General features: G+C 40.2%; 1 protein-coding gene across 32 annotated transcripts in view; it reads left to right on the plus strand.

Annotated features, from left to right (window-relative positions):
* rims2a (regulating synaptic membrane exocytosis 2a) overlaps positions 1 to 26146 on the plus strand; it is a 145502-nt gene that overhangs the window by 31994 nt on the left and 87362 nt on the right. For 27 of the 32 annotated variants that reach the window (XM_079641463.1, XM_079641436.1, XM_079641425.1 and 24 more), the window contains exons 3-7: positions 798 to 830; positions 1677 to 1769; positions 8023 to 8233; positions 8978 to 8989; positions 21729 to 21988. In XM_079641463.1, coding sequence (XP_079497589.1) covers positions 798 to 830; positions 1677 to 1769; positions 8023 to 8233; positions 8978 to 8989; positions 21729 to 21988 — 609 coding nt within the window. Of the gene's footprint in view, positions 1 to 797; positions 831 to 1676; positions 1770 to 8022; positions 8234 to 8977; positions 8990 to 12983; positions 13497 to 21728; positions 22025 to 26146 lie in introns of those variants that run through there. The other 5 variants (XM_079641457.1, XM_079641460.1, XM_079641429.1 and 2 more) reach the window with 5 other exon arrangements.

A 26146-nucleotide genomic window follows, 5' to 3' on the forward strand; every position in this document is an offset into this window, starting at 1 on the left:
TGGCTTTCTGGTTATGATTGTTGTGTTTATTATCTCCAACAAGTGAAATTATGGATGGGATCATGTGTTTGGTTTGATGTGTGTGCTCGTCTTGGAGATTTATTTGAAATCCAGATCGGCAATATATGTTATTTGTTGCATGTCATAAATCTGTAATACACATTGTGTTTTGGTGAGGCATTGAAATTTGCCAGCTAATTACATAAAGGCTTAGAACATTATCTGATACGATAGAAGAATACGATGACGATCACTAAGTCTTATTATGTCTCATAAGATATTTCTCATAAGAGGATTTGTGCAACATTTACATAGTTAGTGCCAATAGATTGCTTGGGCTATATATATTTGAGAACTGGTGGGCTTATGGTGATGGGGGCCACAATGAATCTTACATTTCTCCTCGAAAAAACTCTTCATGCTGAAAATAAACAGTAGCATTGTGGACTAGAATTTGGATTCATCCTCTTGTTATAGAAAGTGCAATAAAAGTAACGTTTGCCACATGAAAGAGGGTGTTACTCACTTGAAGCAATGATTTTCCATTTTGAGTTGGTCCAGAACCCTTTCTTACTTTTTTCCTTCTTTTCTGAATGTTCAGTTCATGTTTTTTTTCTTCATCACTGTCATCATTTCATCAAAGCATCATCTATAATATCCTGAATGTTATTCCTATTATTATTTATGTCATACACATTTTTAGTCTCAGTGTTTTGTGTCCCATTGTTTTCATCATCTATTTGTGTTCTGTAAGCACTGAGCTGTGCACATCTTTTTTTTGATTTTTTATGTTTTAGGATCAAAGAAGAACCAAAGCCTCAGCCGGCACAGTAAGTGAACTGCATTACCCAGAGTGCTAGGCTTTGAAACTTCTTCCTGTCAGTTGGTGCTGTGTGCTTCATGTGGCTTTCTCCTCTTTGTCTGGGAGGAAAACGAAATGAATGTCACTAATGTCATGGAAAGCAGCTGTGGTAACACAATAATTGCTCAATTTTTTAAGCTTTACATAAGTAGCATTGAATAGATTGTTGAATTATGTGCTGGACGCCAAACAGCCAACTTCCATGACATCAGTGACGACGGCTTTTCTTTTCTACCAGCTTTATCATAGCCAGGCCCCCACAATCCTTTCCCCTTGTCCCTGGTTTTTAACTGGCTGTCCTTTCTCATCATCTGCACTCTGATTGGCTGGTGCAGCCTTGTAATCCAATCACAAATGTAGACTAGATGCACCAACTATAGCTGCATTTTTTTGTACTAAATCCACCTGTAGGCTTATCCAGTTTGATAACCTGACCCTTACTGCACACCATGCTGGAATAAATGACTCCTGTTACCCTTAGCTGAGCGTTTGATGCAGCTCTCATTTCCATTGGCTGTAGAGCTTTCCTGCTTCTTCTCTCCTTCCCTCGACACAAAGTATTTCATCTTTCTTTCTTCTTCTATCTTCCTCTCTACTTCTGACACTGTGTCTGGTTGTCAATGTTCCACTAATCGCCGCTCTGCCCGTGTCCCGACCTTCTCCTCTTTCTGCGCTGGTTGTAGTGAATGTCCCTGCTGTTGTTCACTTCCTAGAATCTGACCTTCTTTCTAAAGAAAAAACGTTTCAGGATAGATTGTTTTCTCCCATGATAACTCATTGCGATGTTCCAGTCACACTTTTCTTATTTGAACAGGTGGTTTCCCTTTAGTGGGATCACTGAGCTGGTAAATAACGTCCTTCAGCCCCAGCAAAAGTCCCAAAATGACAAGGAGCCAGAGCCAGACGCGTAAGTAATAGTGCAGACGCCTTCTCCTTACAGCAGGCACAAACATACAGTGGTAATCCCAGGAGCTGGACGCAGAGTATGTTTGACCTGAGTGGATATTGTGTATGTGTTACACAATTTCTCAGTGTGTTTGTAAAAAGCATAAGTGGAAAGTGGCGATATGGGAGTGGTGTGCCATAATGGTATAGCTTTGAGGGTTTGTAACGATACTAATATATCAAAGTCAAGAAGAAAACAAGTATTTTAGGTTATTTGCACACACATCATTCTATGAGAATAATGCATCTAATGAAAAAGGTCAAGAAGTCACATACTTTTACATAGCACTTACCATCTACCTAAGGAAAACTGGGAAAAAAAGGAGAAATTAATTACTCATAAAAATGTAATGTGAAATATAATATCGAACTATTATACATTTTGGATAGGAGAATTCAAACAAAATTACTTATTTAGTTGTATATATCAACAACAACATAAACAGGGGAGTGATGTTTGACTTGTCATAGTAGAAATAGCACAGGTGTTACTAAATTGAATGTGTTCCATACGTGATATACATACGGAAAAAGGCAGCAGCCACACAAAGCTAGCAACTAGTTTGGACACTAGAGCTAGCAAGCTAACAACATATATTTTTTTATCAGAAGAGTGTGGAGAGTAAACGAGAGCATAACACATTTAAACATTACACTTGCGTCTTATCTGTTTTGTGTGCAAATATGCACTTTTTAGCTAGCTTGCAAGACATAACAACATATTTCCAGGGCTTGGGTATGATTTAATTATTTTATTGTTGACGTTATGCCCAGTGGCTGCTATTAGCTTAAATTAGCTTTAAGTTAAGAGCTTGAAGCTTTCTTATACAATGTTACAGTGGTGTATAACTAATGCTAGGTACATTTGCTCTTACTTATATTGTTTTTTGTACCCTATTATGTATTTGATGCTTACTGTTACTGCTATTAGTTACTATTTACAACATAGGATATGCTTATTCTAAAATGCTAAATTAGCTCCACATATCCAACATTAAAATGCTCTTGCACGTAGGCTACTTAATATTGAAAACAGACACAATAATAATGTCATTCTATAATAATTTCATTATTTGAAAGGAGCCATTCTGCTTTACTTTTGATACTTTAAGTTCTTTATGCCCTTTTCACAGCAGCCATTTGACACGTCATTGCAGGGTGTACACAGGTGTAATTAATTACATTAATTATGGCTCTCTCCATGTAGGTGGGCCATGCCTGGCATTGTACAAGTTGGCTCAATATGGAATGTCTGTGAAGCACTAAATTGAACCGTACCATTATTAATTATAATCAATTACACCTGTGTTACCTGCAATGTCATGTGAAAATGGCCTATACTTTTGTACTTTTACTTACTGGCTGCTATTAACACACACACACACACACACACACACACACACACACACACACACACACACACACACACACACACACACACACACACACACACACACACACACACACACACACACACACACACACACACACACACACACACACACACACACACACACACACACACACACACACACACACACACACACACACACACACACACACACACACACTGCCATGTCTATGCCCTCGGTGCCAACATGGGATGATAGAGGAGTTAGAATTGAGCTCAGAAAGTGTGCAGTTTGTGGCACAAGTGGAATCCAGAAGCTTGCAGAGAGCGTGTAGTTGACCCTCGCTGCTGTTGGGTCTGTCATATGTCCAAGAGAGAGGCTCAGGTTACTGGCTGTGTGGTGCGGCCCAGAGGTAAGAGAGCTCCGTTACGCAAGCCTGGGATGGGACAATGAGCAGCGTATGATTACTCGTCAGCAGTGTCACCTACATTTGACCGTGTTTGACCGAATAAGCCAACCCTCTCTAGAATGGGCACTGTGTACCAGCTGCCTGCACCCACTCAAATCTACTCTTACTCTTACTGTGTTTTTATAGTCATGTTTTTTTAACTCATTTATTTTATTTATTTTCTGTTACATTAAATGTTGCTTCTTTGAAATCTGTCTCAGTTGGCAGCTTAGAATCAACATATTTAAAAATATGAAAAAACCTGTAAAACTCACCTGTGGAAATGGCTTTTAAAAATGGCTTTTTATAACTTCTATTTAGCCCCCCAAAGAGGGGATTGAGCTTTAGAAAAGTGACCCGATACAGAGAAAATGAGAGGTAATCATTGGTTATCTTAAACAGCTCTTCTCACTGACCTTGTCTGTCAATAGAGCAGTGTGGCCTGTAGCGGCCTGGGATCGAGCTCATGTCTCTGTAAATGTTTGAGTGTAAAGGGAGATTAAGAGAGAATAAAACAAGATTGTTTGTAGTCTTTTTCGTGATCCTCGGAGACAGTGGCTTTAATACATTTAATTTATATAGCGCTTCTCATCTGCCAAGACAAATTTCGAAGCACTTTGCCTCTTGTATCAGAGTCTTCATCACTCTGTTATCAGGCCCACTGTCAGTAAATGAGATTTGGTGTGATCTGTTAAACAAGGCTACATACTAATCTCTGCTTGGTAAACACACAAAGGCTGTGACACAATTAGCCCTTTAATCCCTCAGTGGGTACAACAGGGGGGCATTTCAATGGCACTCTATCTAATATTTAGATGGCATTGAGACTCGCTCACACAACCGCACACACAGATGGTCTTCAGGTGATGTGCGGCCCTTACATTTGGGCCTGAAATGTCTGGTTGTGGGTAAAGGAAGCATGTTTATCTCAAACGCAGAGCTGTATGTGGTAAAAGGATAGCGTTGTTCAATAATTCACAAGTGCTAATGAATGTTGCAGGGGATATGTGGGTCGAAACCAATTCTAATCGCCATATTATGAAGTCAGCCCAGTGTTTAGTTTCCAAGGAGACGCTCAATTGACATGTGTCATACAAAATGCATGTGAAGAGTTCATTCAGGTTTGTTTTTAGTAGCCTCTCAGGACTCGTTAGGAGTTAAGGATCTACTGTATAAGATCAGGTGTACTGTATCAGTAGGGGGCCATCTATAGGACACAAGTAGTAATACAAGTATGGAACTTCACTGACAAATGATTAATGGATGATGAGCTATCGTGTGTGTATGGCCAAATATTCCCAGTAGAGAAGTAACTGTTCTGTATTGGTAATGTCATTATCCAACAGTATGGCCCTAGGATGTGCTCTGTCTACCCTTACAACAGTCCTGATCAGGGCCGGACTGGGACAATAAGTCAGGCCGGGAATTATACACCCAGCCAGGCCACTACCAGCTTTCTTTTTTCTTTGTGCCATTTTGCTGGATTTATTTGTGAATATTTACAGCGTTGCTGCCCATAGTGATAGCCCTATAGTTTACATCTACTACCCAATAATAAACATATGGACAGGGGTTACTATTTAAAAAAATGTAAAATGTATTTAGGAACCTGTCCATGTGATTTTAAGTGGGGGTGGACCTCAAATCCTCTAGGGGGGTCCGGGCGTATTTGCCCCCCCGGTAAGATTTATTTTTGAATGTTTTTGTGAAATGCATCAATCTGGTGCATTTTGAGAAAAAAAAAAAAAGACTATAGATCTATGGAAACACCCATACAGTATGAAACAGAACTGTATACATTTAAATAATCATAAAAACAAAAGAACATGGCCATAACCAATAACATACCATATCCAATATAAAAAAAGATGGAAAGTTGTTTATTTATTTATTTTTGGTTCATTTATGGTTGTGAGTGTGTCTGGGCTCCTGAACCAGCCTCACCTGTCTCCCTCCTCTCCCCCCTTTCCCCTGCTCCTCTTTGAGGCAGCAGCAAAGTATATTTTTTAGCTCTCAACAAGTTTTAAAAGTGTATCTTACCTTTTTTCACCTATTTAACTTTTTTTTTTTAATTAATGTATATGTTACTAATCACTACCCCCTCAAATGGAAATATGTGTGTACATAAATGGTGACCGAACCGTTTGAGACCCACTGAGAATTTAGACTAAGTTAACTATCTAAACACTTAACCTCACCTGAGCTGTATAGCTATCTCTTTCAGTCTGACAGCAGAGGACTCTCCCTCCACCTTGTTGTTGAAACAGCTCCTTATATCTGTTAGAGCAGCTAGCTAACCAGATGCTAACAACAAAAATACAAGTAACCGGTGCCCCCCCACCTCTCTCTCTCTCTCTCTCTCTCTCTCTCTCTCTCTCTCTCTCTCTCTCTCTCTCTCTCTCCAATGGAGGGCTTTGATGTAAGATCGGTATGGAAGTGGCCAAGCCCGCCTTAACCTGCCATCAGGCCCTGGGGCTGATAGTTTTTGTAGGCCCCCTATTTAAACAACAAATCAAAGTCATTTATAGCCTCGGCAGGCTCTGTGATCGCACTTCTCCACTCTGCTCTACACGCGCCTGGTCCTCTCCTCCATATGAGTGACGTATCGGGCCTCCCTCCTGTATTTGTCCGGTTGCCGTTGGCTCCCCTCCACGTAGCAAGTCCTCGTCGTCCTCTCCATCTCCTCCAACAGATAATGTCCCTCCTGTCTGTTTTTCCTCTCCCGCTACTCCATCGCTATCAGAACCAGATGGCCTACTTGTCTCCGAGGCCCCGCGGCCGGCACCGCTACCGCTCGGTACAGAACTCATCTGTCCTTCCTCCTCATCCTGGCCTACAGGTTTAAAATAACCTGTAAGCGTCGGGATTTTTTGTAATAGCTGCTTGTCTCGAAACTCCTTTTCCCTCAACAATTTCCTTTTCCGAGCGCCACTCAAACTTTTTCTTCACTCAATCACTCGCAATTTGAATAAGTCACATGTGAAACATATTCTCATTCTGACGTGTGTGTGTGTTTGTGTATATTTGCGTTTGTGTGTATTGTGTTTGTTTCCCGGGGAAAACCCTCACGAGAAACATCGGCTGTTGTTATGCCTGCTGTGACGTCAAGTTACTCCGTTCTCCGCTTGTAATTATGCCGTTACAAGCTTCAAAGTTGTATTTATCATCTGAATTTGCCGAAACAAGTTTAATATTCTGAAAGCCAAGACTTTGTTTTTTTAAAATCAGATGAAAACAAACTGTAACGGACCTTGCTGTGTTATCTATCATTACTCTACGTCTTACAATAATAATTTCAGTGGAGGGAGGGGGGCGGCGCTGTGGAACAGCAGAGTGGCGAGGGAGAGCTGTCGTCTTCCCTTTACAAGATTCAAAAATGTATTTATCGTGTGATTTTGGAAATGAAAGTTTCCTATTCTGAAAGCCAAGAATTTGTTCATTTAAAAAAAACAAAAAACACCCGAAATAAAAAAAAAAGAATTTTTATTTTTATTTTTTAATTTTTTAATTGGCTCATGATAGGCCCCCGATCTCCGTAGGCCCCTGGGCTTCAGCCCAGGTCAGCCCGTGCATTAAGGCGGCCCTGGAAGTGGCCATGTGGGCAGGCCACATTATGTAGACAGACAGTCCCCCTCTGTGAGGCAGACCAACATTTGTGCAGCGTTGCGTTCACAATACATACAAAAACAAAAGGCCTGGCCATCGGTAAACATCCCGGCCCTCCCGATGGCCAGTCCGGGGCTGGTCCTGATATAGAAACACAGGTGCAAATGATTAATTTAACGCATGGGAACCTGATAAAGTGGAATTAAATGATGTTCTTAAACTTGCAAAGTAAATTGGATCCCTTCCACCCCCCAACCCCATGTTGGAGAGGTGCACTATCAAAGTAGCCACTCAGCTTTGAGGATTCTGAGGTCATGGTGTCTGATTTACCTTTCAAAATCTCACACTGAACGAGTCCAAAGTTTTATCAGTTAGTCCGTCGGTATAAGGGCTTATTGTCTAGGTAAGTATGATTAAGACTAAATCAGACTGGTTGCAAGGAGGGATAGTTCCGGTGCACAAAGATTGTTACCTAACTCAGATCATAAACATATTTTTCTAAAGTGTACCTAATTTGTTTACCTACTGTGATAAATGGAAATGAAGATCCTACTCGTCTAATACAACTTCTTATCTTCTTACATCACAATAAATCCCAATATATTGAATAGAAATCCTTGTATCATGATATGTATGGCCATATTCTTCTGACATACAGGCCTACAATTTAGCATTGGCTCTTGCTATATAACTGTCCCTATACAAAGAAGCAATAAAGAAATGAACAGAATCATATACATCATTGTTTTTTATAGTTTACAAACCTTATCTATTTTTCCCTAACCTTTGTCCTTCCCATTGGCTTACAGGAAGTTGCACCAGCAGTTTGAATCGTATAAGGACCAGGTTAAGAAGATGGGGGAGGAGACTAAGCCGGCTCAGGACCTGAAGAGCGAAGCCCCAACCTGCGGGATATGCCACAAAACCAAGTTTGCCGATGGCTGTGGCCACCTCTGTTCATATTGCCAAACAAAATTCTGTGCTCGGTGCGGAGGACGAGTGTCTCTGCGGTCAAATAAGGTAACACTGGCTTGCATGCACGGTACTCCATTTATAAGGACACACACACACACACACACACACACACACACACACACACACACACACACACACACACACACACACACACACACACACACACACACACACACACACACACACACACACACACACACACACAAACACACACACACACATGCAGACATGCAGATGTCCCCCCCTCAGGCAGATTTCTCCCTATGTTACTATTTTAAATCCAAGGTTATGAAACATTGCAGCGGAATCTTAATCTGGGAATAGAGCCAGCGGTGTCTATAATGGCAACTAATTTTTCCAGATTAACAACATCTACTCCAGTCAGAGACTCTCTGCATGATATGCCTTTATCTAAATCTATTCACTCTTATGTGTTCATTCACAGCACAGATTTCTTATTCATGTTTACTGTAAATTATAGTTATGCTATTTCACCACTGGAGGGAACTATTCCTCCTTTTCTTTTCCCATAAAGGTGCCTAACTAACCTCTGTACAATCCTCCCCACAGACTAAGCTTTCAGTATTAGACTGCTTACATTTGAATCATGAGCTTGAATGTTTTTTATGCGATGCCATCCAATCCTCTGCTGTTGAGTATGTGACAGTACTACCAGGACCTACTAATGCCACTCACAATTTCTTCCTCCCTATCTTTGCTGCCCCTTCCCCCTCTGTCTCCCTATTTCTTTCTTTCTGCTGCATTCCTGCTCTCATGGAATTGCAACAGGAGGACAAAGTGGTTAGCAAATCCTTTTACTGCGTTTCTTGGGACTTTGTCTCAACACACACATTGTTCATGAAATGCTGTGATATGTATATATGTGTACACATGCAGCAGCCAAGAATGACATGAAACAAAACAACTAATTAGTGTCTGACTGTGAGTCTACCATTGTATGCTGGGATAAACTCTGAATAAACACTAGCTAAATGAAAAAAAAGAGGGCAATATGCAAATAAAATCATGGGAAGTATTACTCAGACTGTTAAAACAGTAATATATAATGTCCTCTTTGTGAACAATGTAACCCTGAAGACCTGTCTTCTATGTTTGAAACAGAAAGACTAGCTTGTTTGAACGAGATGGTTGCTTACCAGGCATGGAGAGTATAATGAAATAAACGATGGTGTTGCAATATTGGAAATTGTGGCATCCAGCCTTTTTAGACTTAGCCAACTGCTGCAAAGATGTTGACCTTTTTTAGTCCTTTATGCAAGTGCAAAACTCAATACCGGAGTACCAATGTAAGCATCATTTTGGAATTCAAATTAGACCTCTTTTCAAACATTGGGTTGGTCGATTATGGCCAAAATGATTTTCGCGATTATTTGGATCATTACTGAGATCATAATTATTTATCACTTTTCACTTTATCAATCATTTAGATTATTATCCCTCCCTTTGCTGATATTGCTTTTTAACAATACTTTCTCCAACGAGGAGTTGAGGGAAGTCGTTTTTTTTTAACAAAACAATTTGTAGCAAAGGTTTTGATCGATAAGAAATCACCAAAGATTATAAAGGAAATCCCACACCAAATAGGAACGTTCACAATTCAATGATATAATGCAGTCCTACGTGTGTTCTATTGAACAATAATAGTTTTGAAAAAGAAACTATAATGACTGATTGAATGCCCTTGGGGATCATGTATATATTTGATGCTGTATTTGTTTAGTTAGTTGCAAAAACACAGTCGGATGAACCTATTAGGGGGGTCGTATTATTGTCCTTGTCCATGTGTGACATCAATTAGCAATAGCTGTCTTATTGACGCCATGCTAGGTTTTGTCTATCAAACGTTAACTAAAAGTGTTTTACCGTTATAAGCCACGCTGGAGGGAAGAACATAGAAGCAGGTTGGATCCAGCGGAGCAGCAGGAACACTGGGAGAGACCTCTGCACTGCTACTCCCTCCATTGCCAAGACCCCAGTCGTACAGGCTGCCATTGTTCACTGGAAATAATAGCTAGGGGATCGGTTACCTTGTTGTACAGATGGTGTTGAGTAATAACAGTGGCAGCAGGCTGGCGAGTGACAGTGGGGGCATTGGCAGAGGAGCCCTGGAATGTGCCACTGAGGCAATGCCAGCTATTTACCTGGTGGTACCCCAGGCTCCTGGCCCTGGACGTCTACTCACCATGAAGACCGGGGATGCTGATGTATACTTTTGTATACTATCATACTGCAAAAAGATTCCATCAAAGTCCTGAAGAGTCACTACACTGTCTCTGTGTTTGATAACAATACCATCATTAAAATACTTTTGCAGATGTGGCTTCAGAAAGTCCAACATATTGGTATTCATAGACGTGTGATCCACAGGAAAGCAGAGTAAGCGTTTATAGCAGGATACAGATGTTCAGATGGTTTGAGAGAAAAGGCGAGCTAGCATTCAAATGAGCAGAAGAGGTGGTGAGGGCTTTAAAAAAGCTGGCTTACTTCAGTAGTCATGCAGTCATATGTACAGTATGGTGTCTGCTTATAGAGTCCGGTGTCTTCTTGCTGACAGCTGATATAGGGAGTGGACAGGGTCAGCTTGGGGCATTGAAGACGTGTTGTCTTTTAGCTGAGATCAGATGAAAAGATTCTCTTTCAGTTCCGTGCAGAAAGAGAGAACCTTAACCCTAAATGTAACTGTTACAGCAGCTGTGAGCAAAATAGACAAAGATAGTAAGCAAAAAGCCCTATACAATAAAAGAATATTGTCACAATATATATATCATCAGCCTATCTTATGATACAAAGAAATGACCTAAATCCTTTTTATTTTATCGACTAACGGTAAGATATGACCTTGATCTTTTTTGCCGACCTCGATATTGCGTATGTGTTGAGTAAGAATGTTACCACCATGATGCCAGATTCAACGCTTTCCCCTATTACTAAACTAGGGCATTGCACAGACATTGTGCATTTTATCAACCCAGATGTAAATGTACTTATTGTTTGGTTGTCCTTATATTATCAATATATCAGTAGTGTATAGTGGTTTTTAAATGTTTTATGCTAGCTGAACAATATTAGCCAAACCAGAAAACACAGGGCTTTAATTGTGAGTTTGTGATACACAGCACTTTACTAGGACTTTTGTGATATTGATTGATGATGACTTGTTTTGTGTGTTCATGCCTGTAGTGGCAGATGGACAGAAGCTTTGATTACTCTGCCACATTTTGGTGTCCCAAACCAGCTTGTCTGAAATATTGTGTGTCAGTGAAAGAGGTGGCAGTGGTGAAACCTGCCCTTTTTCCATCCGTCGACTCTTTCCCTCTCTCACAGATGGTGACAACAGTGGCGAGAGAGATCTTGTTCTGCGAAACACCATTGAATATTTACAAGTCTCTATGTCTGCGACCGGTAGCACAGCTATGGCACACTGGAATATGATATAGAGGGACTGAGAGTTAAACTGCCCCTAAAGGAGTGAAATCTCTGACCAAAATGACTCACAGCTCTGCTCGATAATGTAACGTAATGTTGAGATGAATCTACTCATTTGATTTCCCTGTGCCTTATCACAACAAGCTGAATAATTGATACAAAAACGCGGATAGAATACCTCTTGTGATAACAATCACTGCTCATTCGTTGCACCAACTGGCTTACAGCCTCTACAGTTGATACTTGAAAAACCAAAGTGTGACACTTAGGAGGTACAAATATAAAATCCCTTTGGTACAGATACACTGTGTGTCGTCTTTAGAGTTCCTCAGTGGAGCCCCTTATTTCCTCTGATGTTGCTTCGGGCCTGAGGAATCAACTGTCTCTTGGGAGAAAGTCATGTGTGACTCTGGAAGACATTACATGTGCTTTTTGGCCCCTTAACGTTTCTACTAAACAATGCAAAGTCCTACAGCTCTTTATAGGCTTCTTGTTCGGTGTAAAACAGCATTTTAGTGAATAGCCATTAATACATATATCTGTGAAGGATAACAGGGAGATTAGTTGATACCATATTATGGGTTAGGGGTTAGGTCTCTCCGAAATGACCAACATAAAGATAACTGAATTTAATTTTAGTGTATGTTTCTTTCAATGACTGTCAATCAATATTATTAAATATGTTATGATTTGATCGGATATCTCTGTTGAAATGATTTATTTTGGTATATGCTGCGGAGTTTGAAAACAAAAGGATGTGCATTTGTATCTTAGTTTTCTTTGTTTGCATTTTCCGAATTGGCTTCACAAGGACTTTTAAAGGGTAACATATTTAGCTTTACCCTACCTATGCTGCAGTTAGGAAAGATGATGGGCAAGCTCACTTGAAAATACTTCTACCTGTCAGATAGCTAATTTGGGAGCTTGATTTGTTTTGGCAATACCCACTACTCCCAATTCTAATACATTCCTAATTGATATGGTCATTGTATGGCTCAATAATTCCCTGGTGCTAAGCAACTTAAAATTGGAAATGATCTTACAGTTTCTAACGTGAACATTTCCAAGGCTTTTTTTTACCCACATATGCGAGAAAAGTATTCCTAAAACACGTGATCGCAGCTTTCTTCACATGTTGTGACCTCATTGCTCCATAGTTCTGCAGCTGTCTGACAACATAAAGAGAACCAGGCTACCTAACTGTGGCGATGTCAGCAGCTGGGTTGTGTTTCTGATGAAGCTTGAATGTGGGCACTCGATGCACAGGCTGGGTCGGAAATGGCTTAGTGTGACTGTTAGCGCTCAACGTAAAGCAGTGCAGCCAGCCGTCTGCGTAGCCGCGCTGCTCCACTGTGTCGGGCTGTGGAGCTGGACGCGCCGCATATGTAATGAGCTCTCATCAACTCTGGGTGCACGGAGGAACTCGTGCAGCGGTGCTGGGAAACAGCGTGATTTGACGCGTTACTGCTCGGCTCCTTCTTACTGACATTGAGGATTGTTTTGCACGGTTGGATGGATCCAGTGTAACGATTGTAGATTGAAATCCGTTATTCATTCAATTGAATTGACGTCTGTGGATACTGATATTTCTCCGTTGAGAGACGAAGACGGAGACTGCCTTGTTTTGTCGGATCGGATATTGTCACTTGAGTCCCCGGTGTAACCTTCACGGTGTTTCCAGCAGCCGCTGTCCGGCATGCAGGCAGGCAGCTTGTTGTGAGGACGGGAGCTGTCCGCGGTGCTGAAGGTCGGCTGCTTATTCCTTTTTTCCAGGAGACGCGGACAGTCGTCTCTACATTTTAAGGACTAGAAAACGGCGATTTTTTTTTTGGAACAGTGATTCCCTTCAACGGCAGCATGGGTAAGCTGAGAGAGCATGAAGCTGCGACTGCATCGCGTTTTTACCGGTCATCGTGTTTGTCAGAAATGTGACCATTTCTGCACTCCCTCTGGAATGTGTGCTGCTGTAATTTATCCTGGAAAACCCGTCAGAAAAAGATTTAGCATACGCATTTTGAAGATCATATCAATGTAATATTTTGCATACGTGATTTATTTTGTTGCCGAAAATTACATATTGTTTAAGTGAGGTCACTTTGTATCTGTTTAAATGTTTTTAACACATGTAGTTCTATCTTAGAAAGGCTAAAGCGGGTGTGTCTGACACCATTTCTGTGTGAAGCAGTTGGGTGTATGCAATTCCCTCTTCTTCCTCATGTCTCTGAACTTCAAACGAGGAACATAAATATTCATCAAGTCTATTATTATTACTGGCGCGCACACTAAAATTAGAAGCTCATTAAAATGTAATTCACCACGTGCAGTCAGTGTTGGAGCATGTGAATGAAGGCGCTCCCATTTCATTCTCATTGTCAGCCAAATGAATCACACCAAAATGGTGTTAACTTTTATTCTGGAGAACTGCCCTAAAAATCCACTGGACAGATGTAATCACCCTACAACAAAACATTTCAAATTATTATTTGGATTTACTTTATACAGGACTGTGCACTTTATACAAAAATACTTATGTTTATCTATATCATATTTATAGATACACCTTTCTCGATTAACCTTAGGCCTACATAATTATGCATTCTGATGTTTTGCATTGCAGCTCATCACACTTGACTAGCCTGGAGCTAAATTTGCTAAGGCATGTTTTGTATGGTATCTTTGCCTTTGTGCTTAAACTGGACCCAGTCCAGAACAGGATGTACTGAGGAAAACTCCACTCCCTGAACAATGAGGTTTTAATGAGTGCTTCACTTCACCTCAGTTCAGCGAAGGGGAGAAACACTAAAGCCATTTGATACCTATGACAGGTTATTTACTGCCACATCAATATTGCAGCATGAGCCATCTCCAGTTCCATTCCTGGTATTTCTGCCTTCATTAGATAGTTGACAAGACAATTCAATAAGATTGCATTTCTGGTACAATCAAAACAGGGCACATGTCAAGTCCCAAGTCAAATGAATACAGGAGTATTGGCAACAGACAGGCCTTCTCTAAATGTTAAGCAGCCTCTTGTGAAACTATTTCATATACTGTTATGAATGATTGCATGTTAAATAAATGAATGCATAACATAACATTAATTAATTAAAACTTTGAAACTGCCTTTCTATTTGAGCACTATGCCTGCAACGATATTGCTGATTCACTCTGGAGCCTGTGTTAAGTAATGTTGCAGTGCAGTTTACTGGCCACAAGAGAGAGCTCAGTTCTCCCTCTTACTGCAAATCTATGTGGCTTGTATATGTGTGCGTGACTCCCCAGGAAATATTTTTAATGTAAAGTACATTGCTAAAGGGAAGATATTATTTTTTATATATATATAGTTGTATCATAATTAATTTATGGGGTATGGCTAGTCAAAACAAAATACACAGTTTTGTCAAAATCTTAACCACAATGCATGTGTTTGGAATAGATACATATTTACTGGCAAAGACTGTCCCTGAGTAGCTTCAGTATATGCTGTATTTTTTTATATTCTCACTCTTCTAAGCAGACCCACAAACTTTATTTTGGAAGGCTGTATTTTCTTGTATCACTGAAAACACCCTCGGTGTGAAGAGAAAGTATTAGAAAGGAAATGATTTATTGATCCCACGGCACCGGGTGTTTGTTTCCCTTAATTCAGTGCCTCAGTAAACAGCCTATAGCACATTTAATAGAGTATATGTCTTTCTGCTGGTGTTTGCAACGTGTGGTGGTGCTACGTTTTAGCTTTCTATTTTTAGCTGCAGGTTCAATGACTATGAAATGTGCAAACACAGAGAGAAATGGCCCTGCCCCAGGGCCGCAGCCCCCAACCCCCTGCCTGCGCTCAGCCGTGATGAGTTAAGCCGAAGGGAAGTGTGTGTGTGTGTGTGTGTGTGTGTGTGTGTGTGTGTGTGTGTGTGTGTGTGTGTGTGTGTGTGTGTGTGTGTGTGTGTGTGTGTGTGTGTGTGTGTGTGTGTGTGTGTGTGTGTGTGTGTGTGTGTGTGTGTGTGTGTGTGTGTGAGTGAGTACAATGTATGTATGTTAATAACAATAGTCATATATTTAAAACAGAATAGCAGTGAATGAAAGGCCGAATAATAGCTTATAGGTAATAATAGTGAATGTGAATGACTATATATGTATGTATGTGTATAAAGCAGAATGATAGGGTGTGTGCATAAGAATAGTTATGTGTGTGAGAGAGTATGATTGAAAAGGAAGTGAGTTTGATTGAAAAGGAAGTTCGACTAAATTCTCAGTTCCTGATTGGCTCTACGTTTTTTGTTTGACGGACAGACACCGTCCACGATGGCAGTAGACTACTACTTCCCTATGTAACCTGAAGAGTAAAAGGGTAAAGTCCGTCAGAAAGCAATGACTGTAAGTGTAAGTGTAAGCCTTACACTTACACTGTAAGGATTAGTAACATGTATTGTGTTTATGTGATGGCATTTGGTGATGTTTAAACACAATGAGAAAATGAGTTAGCATTCGTGCTAGCGTTAGCATACACGCTAGCGTTAGCCATACTAGCCTGTATACATGCTTATTGCACAGCTAGCATTAGCTATATTTACCTTGTTTACACCTTTACATATACAGTCTATGGTTTACACTTAGCGGTCCTATGTGTTAATCTGTGTATGTTACACTTGTATGAGATCATTAAGTGCCTTGTATCTTTTTTTTTTTTATAGTTTCACTGGGAATAATAGTGTTTCTAAGAAAGTACAGTTTGGTATGTAAGTAAGTTTGATTTATGGCCTTTATGTACTTTCTTAGAAACACGATTATTCCCACTTACAGACAACATTATACTACAATATAATACTCTAGTAGTGTATGCAAGATAGAGAACTTTGTGTGTGAGAAAAAATGATAGTGTATGTGAGATAGGAATTGTAGTATGTATGAGGGTATAGTAGTGTGTGTGTGTGTGTGTGTGTGTGTGTGTGTGTGTGTGTGTGTGTGTGTGTGTGTGTGTGTGTGTGTGTGTGTGTGTGTGTGTGTGTGTGAGTGTGAGAGAGAATGATAATATGAATTTAAGGCCTTAAAAAGGTCTTAAATATGACCAAAAAAATAAAAAAGGTCTTAAATATGATTTAGAAGGTATTAAAAAGGATCGGATTTGAAAGGTACTTCTGTGTTGCAATCGCGTCTAAATGTGTTTTGGGGGAAATGTCCGGGCTGCAAAGTAACCAGTATGGTAATAGCCTTTCAGTTCCCCCCAACAATTTGTATTGAAATAAATCAACATGGAACCAGTAATCACTAACTTTTTTTCCCCCGGCCCCTTATCGGAGAACACCCAGCTAGTAACCTAGCAGCCAAGCTTCAGCTAGCGGCAGTCAGAAATTCAGGTATCTTCGAATCTACTTGCAAATAAATATGGGGAAGTGTAAGTTCAACCGTATTTGGTTGGAAAACATCGAATTGAGTGCTTAGTCGAAACCAGTGGAGGGGAACGTGTTTGAAGCCCGCTGCACCTTTTGCAAAAATAAATTAGCGTTTGTTTTGCTAATGTAGCATTAGCTAGTGCAGCGTTATCTAGTGCAGCAGCTCCAGCAACAACACCGAGGGACCTCCGGGCGACGTCAACCCTAAAAGCGGAGGTGCTGTGAACCTATATGGCGACGCTAAATACCGTAGTTAAACACCAATCATACAACGGCAACGATGAAAGATTTTAACCACGGCAGCAGAGATCTGAATATAGCTCTTGACACACACACACACACACACACACACACACACACACACACACACACACACACACACACACACACACACACACACACACACACACACACACACACACACACACACACACACACACAAGGGCTGCTCGATTATGGCAAAAATCATGTTAGAAATCACGATTATTTTGGTCAATAATTGATATCACGATTATTCATTGACTTTGAAAACATCAATTTATTGAACTTTAAAACAAATAATAATTTGAACAGTATCTTTTTAACTGTTGGTTACCCTGAACGTATAATTCAACGGAAAAACCGATACAAAAATAAATTAAATAAATGATAATACCAAAATAATAAATGCCAATAAACAAGATCAATAAATATTTTGGAGCGCACTTCCACAAGCTACTAAACATATATAAATATGATAAATAAAAATAAATTAGACTAAAATTAATTAGATCAAATATGTTGCAGTGCACTGTCACAACCTAGCAAAGCTAAATTATCGTTTTTCGATTATGCTGTTTTCGTATTTGTGGCAGGCCAAAATCGTAATTGCGATTTAAAATACGAGTAATTGCCCAGCCCGAACACAGACACACACACATATACACTTTTTGTCTCACACGCTAACACAGTTCTGTGTACTGTTATGTTCTTATGTTGAACATGAATTAATTTACTTTGTAAGTAATTATGGAACATATTTCTTCTTTCATAGCAATTTTCCTTCATACTTTCTTGCCGTGAAATAGGTCTTAAATTCTATTCAAAGGGGTCTTAAAAACGTCTTAAAAAGTCTTAAATTTGAGTTGGCGAAACCTGCAGGAACCCTGTATGTATGAGGGTATATTATAGTGTGTGTGAGAGAGAATAGTTATTTATGGATAATAGTATGATAGTAAATGAAGGAAGGAATGACAGTACGTTAAAGACGGTATGATACTGTGTGTGAAAGAGTCTGGTGTTGTACATGTGAGATTCTGATATTGTTTGTAAGACCAAGTATGAGTTGTGAGCTAGACGGCCTGTCATACGTGTGTGCCATTGTGCATACATGCATCTGTTGTGGGGTCCATGTGGGCTATTAGGGAATGAGGGCTACTACAGTTTCCTGTCAGTGCAGATTGACCTCACACTGCCTGCTTCCTGTTTCAGCCTCATTATGGCTCTGCCAGTGCGACAAAAAAGTGTAATTAATAAAAAATGTTTATGTTACTGACACATATTAGGTGGGATACAGCATTGTGGTTATGATAAGACTTGATGTTTGGATAATTTATTCTTTCATTTAGAATAACATTTCATAATGCTTACGACTATTTCAACCTAGATATTGTCACAGCCTAGATAGGCCCCTGTTTCTACAGTTGATCAGTTGATAAAACTATTATATCCTCTCGGGCCCACATGGCTTAAAAAATCAGTTTAGATCATCTCAAATGCAGCTTTTGTGGTTCATGTAATGCTTTGGACAAATAAGGATTTAGCCCAGCAGTGACTTTAACCTTACTTTTTCTCTTGGCAGACAGGAGATGTGCAGAGCAACTGACTCTGTTAATTGGGGTAAATATATAGGTCATAGGCTGCAGTTTTCTGTGAAAGAACTGGGCCGCTGGAGAAAGAAGAGCAGATTTGAGTAATTAACCACATAATCTGTTTTATGAATAGAGCACAAATGAAATGAAATGCTTGTAACTTTTTGTTAATGCTAATGATTACTATTTTTTAGAAAATGATTCATTTAGAAGTAAATAAGTATGCTTTTTCATATGTTTAAGCTACTGGAGGTGCAGAATAAGAACATATTGTCTGCTTCCGATTGTCCTCTCCATGTGATACTTCCATTTGGAGAAATATTCCCCAGACTTACTTTTAATTTTAGGTAATGTCAAGTAAAGTACACTGTGTGCAATGTCTTACAGGTGCACTGCAAGTGTGTAACTTCCAGGTACAGGAAGTGATGTGTGGTTGAACAAAACTGGCCTGTGTGGCTCCTGGGTCCTAGCTGCTGACTCATGGTTCACAGCAGAGCTCTCAACATGACCCCAGTTAAAGAGGCAGTCATGGCCTCACTGGCTACTGTCCTCTGGGAGACATAAAGCACCATTTATAGCCTCCATGCTTCCATTGTGTGTCAGCACAGTTACAGCCCATCTTTAACACTGATGGCTGTTGGGCGATGTTACATAGGCCAGTAAATGATGTGTGATTGTGAAACCTTTTGAATTACTTTCAAAATGTTAAATACTTCATTAGTAGGTTTTAAGATGATTACCACATCTGTACAACATATGAAATGTTTCCTGTGATTCCATGCTCTATTGCAGATGAAGAAAGCACATTGCCTTTGCAGTGTTTTTTGCCTTTTATTTTATTATCTTAAAAAAAGGAAATATTTGAAATATCAGCCTATAGCTGCTGAGTCAGTGTCATTCTTCATTGCCTTGCAAACCTCCGTTTACTTTTTGTATGCTGCCTACTTATGTCAAGGCAGTCTGAATTTGTAACAGCCATGGGATCATTACGGGCAATACAATCCTCTCTCTTCTTATCCCTTCTATTTTGTGTGTTTCACCTGTAAATGTGCACATATGCAACACTGATTCCCAATCCCAATGATATCTTCCTATTCAGTCCCTCATAACTGCTGAGTACCAAACACACTCTACTTGTTTCTGCTATTTCACACTGTTAGTCTGAGGAGATCACAGACATCCGGCAGCTCGGAGCTTCACGAGGAGGCTGTAATGTGGTGGTAGTTTGTGAAATCCCTCACATGTCTGTACAAGCGCCCTGTCGTGACCAACCAGTAAGTCACTAGTTCAGTGACAAGGACATAATCTCCCCACTGACTTCCCACCCATCAGCATTGACATGTGTAATGCAATTCAATTAGACAACTAATTTATCTACTCCACCCATGCACCCCAATAATAATTCTTGTTTGATCTGTGTGCTGGTGCAAATACTGTGGTTTCTCCCACAGCAGTTATTACTTTGTATCACCCAGAGCTTCTGCTCCAGCCAGTCCCTGAGATAAGCAGTTGTGGTTTAGGCTTTTGGTTACAAATCCAGCCTTTGAACAACTGCAGCCTCTAACTGCACAGACCAGCTCACTTTAGGTCAGTTAATCTAGAAATAACACATCAGTCAATTCTTATTTGTTTCAAGGCTTACTGAAAAACAGACGATCCACAGTTCCAGTGATGGTGAGGCAGCATTCAGAGCTCGCTCTCACTAATAACAGTAATGTACTGACTCAGCACTGGGACTGTAAAGGCAGGGAGTGGGTGGGGTTGATGGCGAGCGGCTGCAGTAGCTCTTGGCCGCCCAACTGGCCGTCTGGCCTGTCAATCATTTGGCTAGCTTCTAGTCCTTTCAGACACACTTAGATTTAACTTAAAGTTGCTCTTTTTTAACTAGACAGGTGTGGTCATGTGGCTCAGGCATGAGTGAGTTAAGCTTTTTTTTTCGAACCAAATAACAATAAACACAAATAAACCATATCAAGTCGCGACAGCATGCTTAGCTTAGCTTAGTGTGTGTTTCTGTCTGTACATGTGTGGTAGTGATCTGCTCCTGGATTTATGAGGCTAATGTGGTGAGCTGGCTGCTGGGACTGCAGTATAGAGCAGATAAAGGCACAACATTACAGAGCAGGACAAACCTCCATCTCCCCGGTCCGTAACAGAAGGAACATGTTATTCCTTTCCATTTATCTTACCAAGGTGCATTAACTGCAATAGCATTCTCTACTTACTCTAGCCTCTGTCGTCATGTAGAAGCTCAGTACTCCAGAAACAATAGTTTAATAATAATGTACAGCATCTTAGGAAATAATTAGATTTTGCTTATTTTCAACATGGAAAACATGCGTACTAGATTTGTCCAAGGAAAATCTTAGTCGACTAACACTTATATGATTTTGTCTACTTATCAATAAGTTTAATCTACAATAGGAGATTTTAAGGGTAGAATTTGGACTCTTACATTCAAAATGTATGACAACAATGAAAAATAAACATTACATATTTAGATTTCAACTATATCAGAAGGCTGCTTGCTGCATGTGTACAATATTTCATATTTCACCTCATTAACATGGTGTCCATGGTGTTTATCAATATGGTCGCTGCGGGGTGAAAAATCAAACCCCCAAATATGTTGATTTATTTGAATTTGTTCAAAACAGACGAGTTGGGACTTTATGAAACACCCAATAACATTCTGAATGTGAAATGATTTTCACCCAGCAACAGCGATATGTTACATCTTCAAATATCAAACACCCGCATCGCTCCATACCAGCTCATCATAGGTTTTATAAGACACCCTGTGCCTGTCAACCTCCATTCCAAAAATATTGACACCCGTCTTTTTCTTCCCTGCAGGTTATGTGGGTATGCAACTTGTGCCGAAAACAACAAGAAATCCTCACCAAGTCGGGAGCGTGGTTCTACGGCCCGGAGCCCGGTCAGGTACGGGGTGTGTTTGAGGGCGGGCCGCAGGGGAAGAAGGCCAAACTGCAGGACCCGTCTCTCTACCCCTACCAGGGAGCCCCAGGAGACCTGACACCAGGGTCAGACAGAAGCAGACCTCACGGCGGGCTCCTGCCCAGACAGGCGTCCCTTGACAACGGATCGGGGCTGAGGTACGCATCCACATCGTATACAGCTCAGCTCTATATGTGGGAGAATACACCTACATGCTCGATATGAGTCACACTGAGTCGTTTTTATGATTGTGTACAACCAATAACATGGTTTGATCAGAGTTATACACAGAGTGGAAGAAATACTCAGATCTTGTACTCTAGTAAAAGTAGAAGTACCATAGTGTAATTATCTGTTATAAGTAAAAGTCCTGCATTCAAATGTTACTCAAGTAAAAGTACAAAAGTATCAATATATACTTTAAGTACTGAAAGTAAATACTCATAATGCAAATTGTCGCATTACAGAATCATATATCATATTTTTTGATTATATTGATTGATCATGAAAGTGTTCTCAAAGCTGGTTAAAGTCCAGCTAGTGTTCATGACTTTGTATACTGCAGGGTAGCTTGTGAATTTACTCCAGGTGGAACTAAAGTCTGATTTAAGACTTGATTATATTTCACATCATTTATCCAGATCTGCAAAGTAACTAAAGGTATTAAATAAGTGTCGTAAAGTAAAAGTACACATTTACCTCTGAACTGTATTGGAGTAGAAGTACAAAGTATCGCAAAATGTAAATAGTCTAGTAAAGTACAAGTCCCTCAAAATTGTACTTAAGTACAGTACTTGAGTAAATGTACTTGACACCGACCGCTGTTTATACATCACATAAGATCTCATGATGCCAATTACTGCCTGAGAGACTTTTAGCTTTACTCCTGATATACAGTATGCAGTCGTTGTATATGTAGTGCAGAACAGTGATTCAGGCCTAGAATAAGAGACATGTCTCCAAGTCCAGTCAAGACCTCATATAAAACGGCTTGTACATGGAGCCCATGAGGCCTATAAAGAGGAAAGAGACACAGATAATGTTTCTGGCCACTAACTCAGCAATTCTACAGAAGTCATGCACACACACACACACACACACACACACACACACACAAACACACACACACACACACACACACACACACACACACACACACACACACACACACACACACACACACACACACACACACACACACACACACACACACATACACATACACATACACACACACACACACACACACACACACACACACACACACACACACACACACACACACATGCTGAAGGTGAATGGTGCCTGTGATCATGTAAATCTGCATTCTACAAATGTAAGATCATATTTTTGTCATCACGTATGTTTTTAGGCAAGATCAAGCCCGATAATGCACGTGAATTGAGCTTTTTAAAGATGATTTTGGAGTAGAAAAGCAGGAGCAGGCCGAATTTCAGTGCTGAACGTTGTGATCCATTTCTCGTGTGCCCTTTCTGAGCAGAACTCTCTCAGACACTGACACCATGGACATGCTGTGTTTGTGAATCTTATATCTGGTTTACTATTTCTTGATACTTCTGTGAAATAGGGAAGTTACTTCGATGTCTACATGGGGGCTCCGTCCTCTTTCTTCTGCCAAGACGAAAGAGGACATGCTATAGAAATGTATGGAGCAGAGAGCCATTTCAGACAACTTCTACTGTGTCCTTGTTTGCTCAGATGTAAGGTAGCATTTGTTTGTCTAAGACCATGCTTATACTAGACTAGACTTATTATAGACTAATTAGGACAGAATGTATACAATTTTCTTCAGTATGGGACATCAAACCTATGATCAGTAAAGTTAAGTTATTTAGGAGGCGATGATTCTCTTAGTGAACATATCCCCTATTTCTCTATCCTCATCCAGCCCATATCCCTGTTACTTCTCTCTGCTGACCTTGTAAGTGTACATCTGGTGGGCCATATCCCCTTCTGTCTATAGCACATGGACCAAACCAGCATGCACAGTGCACACGCCAGTATGTTTGGAGACACAACTCATTATTTCTGTGTCCTCTCTCTGTCAGAGCAACCTTGTATCCACCTCCCAATATGCGCTGAAGCTGCAAAACATGGTAGTTCTTTTGGAGAAAAAAATCAACTTGATATAATGGCCAGATATTTCCCTCCAAATGGATGCTTTATCCAGCAGTGTGTCCGAGATGAGTGTACATTTGAGTGCTTTCACAGTGTAATGAGGCTACGTTACAGCTATGCAAAATTCTCTAAATATTTGATATAAATCTAATGTAGACATATTACGCACATTACTCCTGTGTTCCTATGTTATCCTTCAACCGTTATGTTTCTATACTTAGAACACACCTCACAGTAGCACAATAAAGAGCAGAGCATCATCTGTGACTGCGAATTGTAATCAAGGCTACACTTCTATAAACATTTAAGAGTGATGCAGGGAAACAGCATTTTCTGTCTCTTTGTAACTGGAGTACATATCCATCTTCTCTCCGCAAATGGCTGGCTGCTTTAAGGTGGTTTTAATGGATGATCAGACCGACTATAGATCAGACTATAGATCAGACTGCTCCAAGCATTCAGGCAACCAGTCACTTTCTGTTCCAGTCCAGGCCCTTGCCACTGTATATTAATTGATTGCATGGCTGGAGAGGTGGAGGTAATACAGAGGAGCGATTCTTGCTTTGGCATTGCCTACATACGCAGTGACACAACAAGAAACTGGCTGTCGAAATATTTACGGGAAAATGCTGATGATGGATAGCAGAGAGTCCATAAATAGAACTCCCACTGCATAAGCACCAAAACCCACTTTCATTAATCTTAAAGAATGTTTAAATTAACTCCTGGATCTGTTCTGCTACAGAAAGGAGGGGAAAAAGCTGACAGTCTATTTATAAGGGGAAATAACTTGGGGAAGGCTTCTAATTTATCTTGGTCTCTAAGGTGTAATTTGAATGAACGCACAGATATGCTGGGACAGCTGCAGTGTTGGGTGAGGCTGATGAAACAACAATGATTACACTGGGATTGGAATATACTTGCCGGTGGAATTTCTTCAGATTCTGCATTTTTTAAACACGCTTAGCGGATCCTGCCAGAAATGTTGGAAAAGGAACACACTCTGTCCGGACCGGCCCTTAGACATTAAGCCCATCCCAGTCCAGCTTTGCACAGTTCAGTTTATCATTGCTGAATGGAACTTTACTGTACCCAAACAGGCCCCATAATGCAGCCAGGGTCACTACGCTGCTAGGAGGAGGAGTTGCCAGTTCATTTTTTTATGGTTTTCATGTTTATTCCTATCATTTAGTATTATGTTTACTGACATGGGATGATGATTTTGCAGAATCTAAACTTTGCATTAGAGTGCTGCACGATTGAGCCCGGGAATGTGTTAGCATTTTGTAACTTGGAGTTCCTTCGTCTTTCAGTAGGTTTTTTTAATGGGGTTTGTCACGCCTAATATAACTGGTCTGTGGTAACAGAAAACTTAAAATATACATATTTTCCTGCATGAGAGTTTAGATACGTCAGTAAATACCTCACACAAGCATTTTTAAGCTTCTGGCTATTGCATTAATGCTTCAAAATTAATATAGAACATTACCGTGTTGAACAAAGCCTGTAGTATGTAAAATGTTGTTTGCCAAAGTTGATCATCTCCTAAAGTCCAAAAGCCAATAAACATCCCTTTGCCATTCATCTAATTTCTGGTTTGGCTTACAAACATGTGTTAACCTTACAACACTCTATGGAGTCCAGTGTGCAAGCAACATGAGCGCTCAGACACCGAGAAAGACTTAAAACAAATTCTTTTTAACTCAATATTGAGTAAATCACAAGTGATCACAACATGTCCATTATACTGTAATTCCCCTTTTCATTTTGAAACTGTGTAGAACTTCTATTGTATTCTAACTTCTATTCTGTTGGTTCGTATATTTTATCCCTCAGGACTATATTGAACATCTAACACAGAGACATGTTCCGGCTCAGGAAATGTATTGTTATATCAGAACTCATTTATAGGAACCCATCAGAAAGCTAATAGCTCCATGTTCAAGTACCACATCTATTGATTGTCCTGTAAAAATGCTTCATCAAAATCCTTTGCATCAGCAGCTTTAAGGAACCTCTTCAACCTCTCTGGACATTTTTCAACTAATTTGGACACTTTTAAAGTTAGGCTACATGAAAAACAACTGACTAAACAATAGGAAAATAAGTAAACCCTTTTGGAAAAGCCCCTTATGTGTGCCCTTTCCTCACAGGCAGACACTCAACCTTTCAGAGGC

This window comes from Notothenia rossii (assembly GCF_949606895.1).
Source record: "Notothenia rossii genome assembly, chromosome: 7".
Taxonomy (NCBI): domain Eukaryota; kingdom Metazoa; phylum Chordata; class Actinopteri; order Perciformes; family Nototheniidae; genus Notothenia; species Notothenia rossii.